General features: G+C 47.5%; 1 protein-coding gene across 1 annotated transcript in view; it reads right to left on the bottom strand.

Moving 5' to 3' along the window:
- Positions 1–687: 687 nt before the first annotated feature.
- Positions 688–12,141, bottom strand: part of LOC135826341 (uncharacterized) — a 33,628-nt gene continuing 22,174 nt past the window's right edge. Inside the window, exons 8-11 of the mRNA XM_065338955.1 lie at positions 8,125–8,832; positions 7,472–7,627; positions 5,517–5,594; positions 688–1,462 (exon numbers count right to left, since the gene is read on the bottom strand). Coding sequence (XP_065195027.1) covers positions 1,379–1,462; positions 5,517–5,594; positions 7,472–7,627; positions 8,125–8,832 — 1,026 coding nt within the window. The 3' untranslated portion in view covers positions 688–1,378. The remainder of the gene's footprint in view (positions 1,463–5,516; positions 5,595–7,471; positions 7,628–8,124; positions 8,833–12,141) is intronic.

Raw genomic sequence — 12,141 nt, 5'->3', positions numbered from 1 at the left:
GGAACGTTGCTAAACATGGTTATTAGCTCGCCTACCCTTCTCGTTTGATTGGCATAATTAATATTTCAAAGATATTAGTGGAGCGGCTTGCATGCACGAGTCTGTCTCATTCAGGAGCTGTGTTTGTAGTGTGACAGAGAAAAAATCCTACTTATGGGACAGGTCGGGTACTCTGCACAGGAATGGCCACATGATGCACAATTACTACGAACGAGGTTAGTCAGCCTGCCGTGAGCAGGAACTGCCAACTTTAGTGTTGGAAACGCAGCTGTCCATCCTCAATGTCCTTTATATCTATTGTTCTTGTACGTTCAAGCAATATCTAGAGACGATTGGTGTATCGTGATTGATTACCAGCGGATGTTTCAACGGACGGCGTAACGGCACCACCTGCCCGTGCAACCTAAGAGTTGCAGCAGGTTTCGCAATTCAAATGCCACTGCGTTTCTCGCGAATCGCTCGCCATCAGCACAGCTGACCAGGCGGTTGTCACAGTTGCAAAAAGCCAAGTTTGGTTCGTGTAGTTCGCCATGACTCACACCGAGCAGATCAATGTGTCGGCCAGTCCATGCTAGCTCCAAGCAACACTGTGTGGCCATTTCATGAACTACGCGTAGGAGACCCAATGTGCATGATGCAAGATATTAGCATTCCGTGAGAACACCAAACATCAATGCTAATTCAACGGAAGGTAACTAAAATGTAAACACGTACGGTGATAGAAGAAAAGGCGTGCAGCTTACACAAAGCGGCACCAGTCCAGAGCATTTAGCATTAAAACATAGCAATAAGTAATGCACTCGAGCCTCTAAGACTTGATTTCCACAAACAGAGAATACAAAGGCACAGCTATCAGTGCAAGGCACAATCTTGTATGTGTTAGCTCTTGGCGCAGATACTGGCATCAAAATGTAGCAGAAAGCATGCAAAGGAAAAGTATCATTATGTGAACATCTTGGCAGGTGGTATTCTTCATTCAAGATTTATCTGAGGCCAAAGTTGCCACTAAATCAAGAACCGTGTGAATTTAGCAACGTAAAATAATTTTAAGAAGCACATGTATGTATTCAAACTAGATCTTTTCTGGGGAATGTGAAGCATCCCACGTGCACGATGTGTATTTTGGTTGTAGCAAGACATTTAACACACACATTTAAGACCATTTTGCTCTGGTGCTCCGTTTATGAAATGCGTGACCTCTGCATACGAATGATGAAGCTGCCCTATCATAATTTTATATATCGCCTGTGGATGTAAAAAATCAAGGTGAGTATTTTTGTGAGCATTTTAGAGAGAAAATGTGGATAGATAATAATTATGCAATAAAAAAGCTGAAATATTGGTGGTGATTGAAATCATATCCAAAGACGCAGTTGGGTCACCCCTGCTTGCTGTCGCGTACAACACCATCCAAGACTGTGTTATCATAGATGTCTTCGGCATCGCTTGCACCACAATTGGTCTGTAACAAATCCAGCATAAACGAATAGAATCGATGGTATCTGGCCAATCAGGCGCGTGACATTTCGTCCGGAGACATTTAGAGGTGATCAATTCAACGGATGACAACATCGCGAATGTGCTGATTCGCAGCTTGACTTTTTCGCCCAATAACACATTCAGCGAGTACATTTCGACGAAGTTACATTTCCACCGCCGACCCTGTCGCCGAATTTAACTGAAAAACTGTAAGCTTTGGGTAAGGAACCTATAATCTTGGTGACTGAATCATGGACGCTTATCCCGATTTTACTGGCCTAACTTTGCGAGGCAAGCCCAAACTAGTCAAGGATAGGTATGCCTAAGTGCAAGACAAGAGAGGAAGAAACGAAACTGTTTTATACTGGAGTTGCGAAAGCGAGACGAGCTGTCAAGCAGAGGCTGCATGAAGACCAAAAAAATCCGCGATGAGTCAGGACTCTTCCCGCCAGATCGTCCAGGGTCACTTGGAAAAGGGGTGAGCTGGAGTGACCTTACCATATCTCGTAGCTCTGGAGCCGGGGAACAGAGCTCAGAGCCCGAAATGCAGCCGACAACACCAGCTAACGTTGGCACACTGGTGGTACTGGACATGTACATGAAAACGCACGGCGGGGGGGGGGGGGGGGGGGGGAGGAATTCCTAATGTTTCAAAGTATATTGATGTTCTGAAGGCTAGGATAACATTTTCACTATGTATTTTGGCACCAGGTGTGTAAGAGATAAGAATTCGGCGAAATGCACTGGAGTCGAAAAACCATCTCCCATTTCGTAATCGCCTAAACAGCAATTTGTGCTCAGTCGACCGCAATGATATTGTCACTGGTTTTCAGCGACTGACTTAGAACCGATTGTACTGGTTGCTATCACGTGTTTCTTGCGATCCTGATAGTCATACAGCGCCAGCAATTGTGCTAATATTAAAATATGGTTTGTTGAAGCTTTTACTCTGTACCATATCGTAGCTAGCCAGAGGCATTCAGACTTTTTCAATTTCCAGTCCCTATGTATACGTCATAATTATTGTCAAAACATAGAATTAAAAAAAACTCCGCCGAACGTAAAACAGACTTATTTTTTTATTTTTTTTGTTCGCGACGGTTAGCGCCATGTTGGATTTCCGAATTTGTTTATGAAAAATAATGCCTTTCAGAGTGGAAAAATGGGACGCGATCATGCACAGTAAATAGTTTGACCATGACTTCGCAGCGCGTGCTCGAGTCGAGACAAGATTTGAGGAAGAAGCTCAGCCACTAGTGCTAGTGGACTTGCGGATTTGTTTTGACATTGGCGGTTTTTGGATAGCGCGGTTCTCCTGCCGACGTGTCGTGGAGATGAAGACGCGGGAGAGTAATCCGTCACCCGCGACGCGGCCTCTCATTCTGCATACTGGACGATGCAACAAGCCGAGGAGGGGAACGCTTCGCAAACTCAAACGATCGATCGAGTTCCTGAAAACTGAAAGGGCGATCTCCACCACTAACGGCACTGGATTCGACTCCCGCGAAGAGGTCGTTCAGTGCCCCTCTTCACGGTCGACGAATCGTTCATCTCAGGTATCTGACTGTGGGATTGTCTGCGTGCCAGAATCCTGGATGTGGCAAACCTCTGGCGCTCATTGATTGCGTTGAAGAGAAGAGGTACGTACTTGTCATTCCGTGTCAGCAGTGTGGGATGGAGAATTTTATAGATACAGATAGCCCTGTAACTGCTCAACACCCTGGCCCCGTGCTTCCACAAGCAACACCAAAGCTGCTTTCGGTAAGTGCGTTTTTCAATCTCATAAGATTTATTCATGATATTGCGAGTAATTGCCACCCTATTGCTATGGAAATGTATGAGCACACTGTATGCGCGGCGGCCGCGAGCGTCTGTGTGTTTGCATTGACCTGCATGTTTGTGCATGTATGAACATGCACATGCATATGCGCTCATGTGGACGTGCCCTTGCACACATACTATACACACGAGCATGACCGCTCCCAGGGCATGTTGGTGTGACATGTGTATGCTGGCATCTCCACTCATGCACTTGAGTGTGCACATGCATGTGGGTGGGTACGCACACGTGCGTGAATGTATGTGTGTGTACGTGCGCGTGTGTTCTATTGCATGTGAGAGCATGCATGTGTGTGTGTGTGTGTGTGTGTGTGTGTGTGTGTGTGTGTGTGTGTGTGTATGTGTGCACGGATGTGTGTGTCGATGGTGGGCATTTTTGTGCTGGGTGAACACTCTGATCCCTAAACCGCGATACAGGAGCTCCGGAGCTACAGCCTCAGATTGATTTATAGTTCATCGTTGGAAATGATTTCGCTGCTCATGATGCTGTTGCGGATGTTGCGGCCCCAGCTGAAATTGTCGAAGCTCGCCCTGATGGCAGTATCCTGTAGCACTCTGTCACTTTTGCATCAGCATGTTCGGCGATGGAGTTTGCAGAACATCAGCAAAAGCGGCTGGCCACCCTTCAACCGTTGGTCCAAGGAACGTGCTTCTCTAAATCAGTTGCAGTGCGGGCAGCTGCCAGTGGGTTGGTGATGAAGCCCTTTGTCTTGTCCTACAAACGAAGTGGTGAGCCAGCCATTTCCAGACTGATGAAGGAGCAAGTCGGAGGTTAGAAGCGGGTGACAGTCTCAAGGAAGATTATATTAGCGGTGGCTGAACACCTAACGAAGAACCAGCAGCAACCCAACTGTAAGGAACGCCCTGTGGCACAGTGCTTCACTTGTTTGTGCGCACCGAAAAATACCATCCTTTTTGCCAGTGTGAGGACACGTTCTAGCTCGCATAGTTTACGAACAAGAGGAGTCAATATCGTCTGATTTGTTCCAACATGTCAGCTTTCATTGTAGTTCTATATGGGGCAGTGCTAAGCGCTATGATAGCTACATGTACATGTATCACAACCAAGTACCAACAGGAGAGTAATCATGGAGAAAAGTACCTATCGATAATGCGTGCACCCAGGGTTTTCCTGCAAATTTACCAGTTCAGCTATTTCATCCTTGTATTGTTCTGAACGCCGAAGGCTCTGGTGAGTTTATGCAACACCTAACAGCCAAAATTCCAATACGTTATGACCAAAGCAGCAGCAGAGAAGTACAAGCAATATAGATACGTGAATTTACCAATTTTAGGCAAATTTTGACAGTTTTTTGGATTTTTCTCCAGAATATGCACGGTGACCCCTATTTTCGCCGCGGTAAACCTGTTCCAACTCACTTATAGAACGTGTTTTAAGTATCCAAATATGGGGCAAACTCAAAAATAAGCTGCAAAATACATTCAAAGTTTCATTTTTTGCGTGTTTTTGTTCTTCTCCAGGAAATGGCGACCTGGATCCCACCGTCAACCAAAGTGTACATGTTTCGGTGTTGATATCATCTTAGTCAATACCTCGAACAATCTGTAAAATTGTATGTCATATTTTCTGTCCTAACTGATGTTATGGACGATTTCTCATCAATTTTTGTATTTTGTGTTATTTTGTGTCATCAAGGAAAATTGTGTTTTTGGCAAGACCTATTCAGGCAATTGAAAAACTGATATTACTGAGCGAAAATATAAGGCTGTACCTATTCAAACCTGATGTCAGATTGGGCTGATGCTGAAATTAAATATTTGGGCCTAACTGTCCCGAATCCCCTTAGTACAAAATCTAATAATCTCCGCTAAGTTCCTACGCAGCGTCGCTTATTTTCAGGTGTGTGTGTGGGGGGGGGGGGGGCTCTGAGAGTATAAAAGAACCATAATAGAAAGTGAGAAACACAACGAAGGATAAATACATGAACAACAGTTTTCACGACACTGAGCTACCGAGAGAAAAGTTTTGTTTTTTCACGGCTGAGCGTAGCGAAAGAGTGCAAAAAACGTATTTTTCACTCACAAATATTTTCGTGCATTTGCTCTTGTTCTGCGTGAGTGTGATTGCTCTGGTAGACCACTACCCCATGTACTGAACAGTTGCTTTGTGAGTGAAAAGCATGAAAAACGGATTTTGTACCCTATGCATCCAGACATTAATTCAGATATTAACTCACCGTGAAGGTATCTGCTACGGCAACATGAATGGGATTACAGATTGTGACATCTGACGTTCCCTTATGGTCTCTTTGAGCCTGAATACACGGAGCACATGCAGTACAGCAAATGCGGGTAAAATTTTCTGTGAAACAATACAGGGATAGCCCACACCCAATGTTTTAGGTGGGGGTGGGGGGGGGGGGGGGTTAGTCCTTTGTCTACACCGTTGGGTATATGCACGAAGAGCACTGGCACGGTACGAACAACAAAAATCTATCACCAGATTGCTGATTCTCCCTTTTCCATGTACGCAGCATTCATCCAACATATGAGCCCCGGCCAGCGAAAACCAGCACTTGTGTACTTGATATCAATCATCAAAATGTGACGTCAAAGTTTGGGACGCGCAGTGAGCTGGCTTTTGAAGATTCTTTTTCGATCGAGTGGGTGTCTTTGTTGTCAAAGGAGTTTCAAGGGTCTTCAAATGTCTCTGGTCAATCGATTTTAGCGCTAGGTGAGAGCTCGTCACACGGAGGTTGAGTTTAGACACAGCGATGGCGACAGGTGTCGCGACAAAGACTTAGGTCCAGAGTTGTCAGCGTGAGACTCCCTGTACGAAGCGGCGCTGAAAGTTAGTTCGCGATCGGAATTATTTCTTTCGTGGCGATCTCGCTGAGTTTGTCCAGCAGTGGCGAGTCTCATATGCATAGCAACGAAGAGCCCTCATAAAATCGACACTGGATACTGGTGGCGACGATAGTCAGTGCGGGAGTAATGGCGACTGCGAGGAGAAGCTGAATGTCGACCCGCTGAGCGATCCGTATTTCTACATCGACAACAATGATGTTGCAGACACTGATGGAGGGCTTCTCACGGCGCAAAACAGAGCGTAGTATTATCAGTACTCTACCTTGCCAGACGACGCCAAGCTGGCTGCTGCCTGTGCTGAGAAAGGGGATCCCTAGAATGTCAAACCGGCTGAACGCTTTGGGGCAACATCTTCACGTGCTACAAAACGCGAGTATTCGCTCATATCATTGAAATACAATTATGCTGAAATCATGGTCTGAGTGAAAGTGTGCAAGGGAGTGGATGTCAGTGGTATTGGTCAGTACATCTATCAGTATGGCAAGCTTTGGGACAACGCTCAAACTGTCAGCACAGAGGTCCCTGAACACAATTTGGAAGGCCAGCCACCAATCATCGTTTTGCACTCCGGTGTTGTAAATAAGGTAGTGATGTATATGGAATATCGTCACACTTCTGAACTACTCATGCCTGCAGCACCAAGAGGGCAAGCCTGACTTGCATTCTATTTACTTGCATGTACCTGTTCCACATCACAATCAGAAACTGTAGGATCAACTTGCATGGAGTCACTAGGCATGGATGCTGCACCAACTGTACTGAATCTTGACCTGTGTGACTTCAAACTCTATTTTCCATGCTTTCGCTCATCAGATTGTCACCAAACTTGATAACTTGAATGATTAATAGTGTAGAATCGATTTCGAGCGAAAAAATAATTTTTGAAAAAATTACACATGTTCAGGTTTCTGCTGGCTGGGGCTCATATTGTAATGCACAGTATTATCCACCACTAGCAAGGAAGATCGATCTGCGGAAGAGAATATCATTCGGGATAAGATGTCCAAAGATTTCAAACATTGAAATAAATTTATCGCAGCCGAAGTTGTGACAATATCTAGTATACTAATTCGCGACCGCGTGGAAATCGCGAAATTTAGACAGCGCAAAAAGGAAATCATGAAAGGTTTAGCAAGAATGCCACAGTGCTATATAGTAGCACATTCTGCAAAATTAAAACCTCGCAAACCTGTCCGGATTCTGAAAACGCGAACTAAAAACGCCGCGAAAATTTCACGCTTTACAGTATTGAGTATCTTCATGGCCATAGTATCGGTTTGCCACGCCAGTTAGTCTGTACAAACTTGTGATATCCAATACTCACCATGTCAACTTGGCTCATTCTCAACTCCGAAGACGCCTTCATCTTGGATCGATCCAGAACGTCATAGTTCAGGCCCATGTTCCCATCCTCTGTCGGTGAGTAGCACTCACGCAACGTGTTGTACACGTTATCAGGATCAATCGTGGACTGCGACTGCTGTAAAAAGGAACAAATAAGTAGCGAAAACACAAAAAGGATAGTTCTGGACGGATACTCCAGTTGAAGAACGTTCAGACTGGTCCACTTACTCTGCAGACAAGTAGTTGTTTCAATATTTTTCGACTTGCTGAGCGGACTGCAGAGGCACTGGCCAAACCGATCGCAGTGAAAAATTAATTTTAGAGTGCTCTAACTCCTTAATTTGGCCAATGATCCCAAAAACAGTGTGGGTTTTTAAGAAACGCAGACCCATTTAATAATAACAAGACAGTGTGACAATCGGTGGCTGACATTGCAGCTTGAAACAGTGCCCTGTGCACAAGAGCACAAAGTGCTATACATGTGGACGAGCACAAAAATAACAGGGCATGAATTCTGTCCATCCTCAAACAGCACGCATGTGAAATGGTATACAGAGAAACAGCTTCTCGTGTGCCTAGGTATATGGGCATTTTCGATCAGAAGGCGCAATACTGTTATCGCAGTTGTCTCACCTTGACTCGTGGCTGTAAAACCTGTAATGAGCGAACCAGTTCTGTGTTGTCATAAGCACCTTCATCGACTCGCATCATCACTCGGCTATTGGATGCAGATATCGCGCTCATGTGGCCTGCGGATACAGCTGGCCGTAATGATGTTGTATCAACTGGCAGAGTAAGGGCTGTGTTGTCATAGAAATCCTCGTCTACAGCTGGCTGGGTGCAAGGTTCAAGCTTGTTCACTCTGCTATTGGAAGAAAACTTCGAACTCAGTTGGCCCCCAGATACAGCTGGCCGTAATGATGTAGAATTATGTGGCAGGGTGAGTGTTGCGTTGTCATAGAAATTCTCGTTCATAGCAGGCTGGGTGAAAGGGTGAATGGAGAACTGGAACTTTTCACGGAATGTCGGAGCCACGGTATGGGAATCTAAAGCTGGCTTGTTGTCATACGTGTCCTCATCCATAGATGCGATCAAGATGGCACATGCTTGAGCCCGACTCGGGGGTCCTTCAGGGGCTGCTACAGCTTGTGAGTTAGCCAGAAAATCAGTATTGTCGTAAGTATTGTCGTCTCTACACGTTAGAACGTCATGATGCTCATCTTTATGGCAAGCCCGTGCTAAGGTGAATGCCGCTGTGTTCTCGTAGTGGACATCATCGCCTGGTCCAAGAGCATCATAATACAGACCACTGCCCCTATCCGCAATAGGCACCAGGGACCTCTGTAGTAAAACATGAGAGAGGGAAATGATTTAATTTACCAGGCAACCATGAACCATCAGCTCTGTAATGATATGTCAACAGTAGCTGATGCATTTTCCATGGAGGGGTGCTCAACCAGCAAAATTTTAGGGTAAAGTAGCTAAGTGAACTACTTTCTTGAAGGCAGAAAGGCATATTTGGATGGTCTAAGACCATGATTTAGGAACAGAGGGTACCGCGGTTCAAGTCCTGCTTGGAAGGAGAGAATTCTTTCTGACTGTGTTGCGAGTCACAGGTAATTTGGGAACTCGTGACCTGGCACAAGGGAAACGAGGGTGCAGCGAATGGTATTTTCGGTCTTTGACCACTTGTTGGAGAGCTGATCTACTCACTCCCTACCCCTCTACGAGCTGCATCTGAGCATTGATCCTTGAAGGGCGGTGGCGTTCCTACGGAGGCGGAAAACTCGGCATCAAGCCGAGTTTGACAAGAACCTCGATTTTTAAACTGAGTTCGCTCATTTCAGTTCAACCAACTCGCAACACGAATAGTCCTTGGCTGCAACACGTACAATAGATTGTCCAAATGTTCACCCAGGAGGGCATCCTGAGCGATATAGGAAAAGAATGACTTGAGACTGGAGAACTTGAGGAGATAAGAACACTCCATACTTGACTCGTAGAATCTACTCCCCCCCCCCCCCCCAAACCCATACACCCCCCCCCCCCCCACACACACACAGACACGCACACACATCAACTCGATCATTGCTATCTCATGCCTACTGTGCACTTGATGAAATGCCCACTTACATTGTTATGTCTTAGTGCTAGCTGGTGACTTGTTGCTGATTACGTTGTAGTAGCTTGAATTATGTCCCTGTCCCCGTACTGTCTTATATCAGGCAGCTTTGCAATATTCTTCTCCTATATCCCTGATGATGCCCTCCTGGGTCACATTTTTAGACAATATATTGTACGTGGTGTATCCAAGGACTGTTGGTGTTTTGCGAGTTGCGTGTACTGAACATATGACAGGGCTACAATGGAGTATCAATGCATACGTTAACTCAATACAATACAACTCAATCAAGCCAATACAATCGTTGTTTTCGTGAGATCCTAGTGCCCCGTGGCACAACCCTCGTCACAGACACAAGCTCCTAATTCTCTTGTTGGTTAGAAGGTGTTCTTTATTGATCTGTCCCTGTTCTCCGGAGTTGTGTGATTATAGGAAAAATAGTGTGCAAACTGAGTCGGACATGTATGGAAAAGTGTTGTATCGTGCTCTTTACAGTGGGTGCCCAATCGGGCAAAGCACAAACGAAAAGGGTGCCGTGAGTCAGTGCTGTCATGCAGCACCATTCTCCCGCCTGGTTATGAACCGTGGGAGAGTTAACATAAACATGCAAAAAAGAACAGAAGAAAAGCGAAGAAGACTGTATTAAAACCTAGCAACCATCGTGTTATTCGAGTAGAAATAAGGGTGGACGGTCCATGGACGCACGAAACAATTAAAAAGGAAAACAAGAAGAAAAGAGAAAAAAACAGCGCAGCTAGCTGCAGCTCAGAAGTGCGGGAGGCATGACAGCTCTACGACCGCACGTCCAGTACACAAATTTTCGCGGCGGGTCGGCGAAAAACGCTACCTGATGCGGTCTTGACGTCGACAACACGGACAACACCATCGCGGCCTGGATGGACAGCTGAGACGACACCTTTGGGCCAGGAACCCCGTGGTGCGTTGTCATCCGCGATAATGACAATGTCGTTTACGACGAGCTGCTTCGTTTGGCGGTTCCACTTTGTGCGGCGAGCGAGAGTTGGAAGGTACTCGCGAACCCAACGGCGCCAGAACATATCTGCAAGGGCTTGCGCAACGCGCCATTGGCGCCGCAGCGAGACATCTCCTGCCTGCGCGATTCCTTGAAGAATGGCACACGAGGAACCGATCAGGAAGTGGTTCGGAGTCAAGGCCTCGTCGTCGGCGGCATCCAGACTGACATGTGTGAGAGGTCGACTGTTCACGAGTGCCTCTGCTTCTGCCAGTGCGGTCAGGAGGGTCTCCTCCTTGGGATGGCGCTCTTTGAGGATGGCGTGAAGTGCGGTCTTGATGGATCCAACGAGCCGCTCCCAGGCTCCGCCCATGTGGGGTGCCGCCGGCGGGTTGAACGACCATGTAATGCCGTCATGAGAAAGCTGGTCCTGGATGCGAGCTTCATTCAGCTCACGAATGGCCTGGCGGAGCTCCTTGGCGGCGCCTTTGAAGTTGGTTCCGTTGTCTGAGTGGATCACCAGTGGACAGCCTCGCCTGCTGATGAATCGCCGGATGGCCATTAGCGTTGAGTCTGTGGACAGGTCGTGCGCCAGCTCCACGTGAACGGCTCGGGTGGCGAGACAAGTGAAGAGAGCGCCGTACCGCTTCTCATGTCTGCGCCCAACAGTGACAGACAGCGGGCCGAAGTAGTCCAGTCCTGTCCGTGTGAAGGGTCGCTGAAAGGCGTCAGTGCGGCACTCTGGCAGGGCCGACATGATTGGTGGCTGCGGCTTGGCACGGAGATTCTTGCAATGCTGGCACTCGCTCCAGGTGCTTCTTACCGCTGTGCGGATACCGGGTACCCAGTACTTCTGACGCAGCTCGTTCACTACGCGATCCTGTCCTTGATGTAACGACCAGACATGGTGTTGCTGTATGAGCAGCCTAGTGAAGGCGTGCTTCGGCGGGAGCAAGACAGGTTGGCGCAGGTTCTTGTTTTCAACCTTTGCATTCCGTACGCGGCTGTCAGAGCGCATGATGCCATTGTCGTCGATGAAGGGTGTCATCTGGACCAGGCGGCTGTCCTTGTTGACTGGCTTGCCATTGCGGAGCGCAGCGAGTTCTTCTGGGAAGCCTTCCGCTTGTGCAGCTTTCCACCAAAGACTCTCCGCGGCTCGTAGCTCGGGGACTGTCAGCGACGGCTTGGCAGTGTCTCTTCCTCCGTGTCTCAGGTGGCGAGTGAAGCGTAGCACCCAGGCGGTTGCTCTTACCAGGCGACACCAGCTTGAGAAGCGCTCGATCTCTGGTAGTGCTGCCTTCAGGCTGGGTGGCTCTGAGCTGTCTCCGGCTGCCGCGTGGACGCCACTGAACGCACGCTTCAGCTCGAGATCATCCGGGTCCGGCGTACGAGTCTCCTCGGCGGGCCAGTCTGCTTCGCCTTGCCTCAAGTAGTCCGGGCCGCCGAACCAGCGATCGTCCGGCTGCAAGCGCTGGGCAGAGATGCCTCTGGAGAGGTCGTCGGCTGGGTTCAGTCTTGTTGGTACCCAGTGCCACTGATCTACTTCTGTTGTGTC

This window comes from Sycon ciliatum, chromosome 10 (genome assembly GCF_964019385.1).
Source record: "Sycon ciliatum chromosome 10, ocSycCili1.1, whole genome shotgun sequence".
NCBI classification, from domain to species: Eukaryota; Metazoa; Porifera; class Calcarea; order Leucosolenida; family Sycettidae; genus Sycon; species Sycon ciliatum.
The sequence above is the reverse complement of the archived record's forward strand: the minus strand, read 5'-3'. Positions and strand labels throughout refer to the sequence as shown.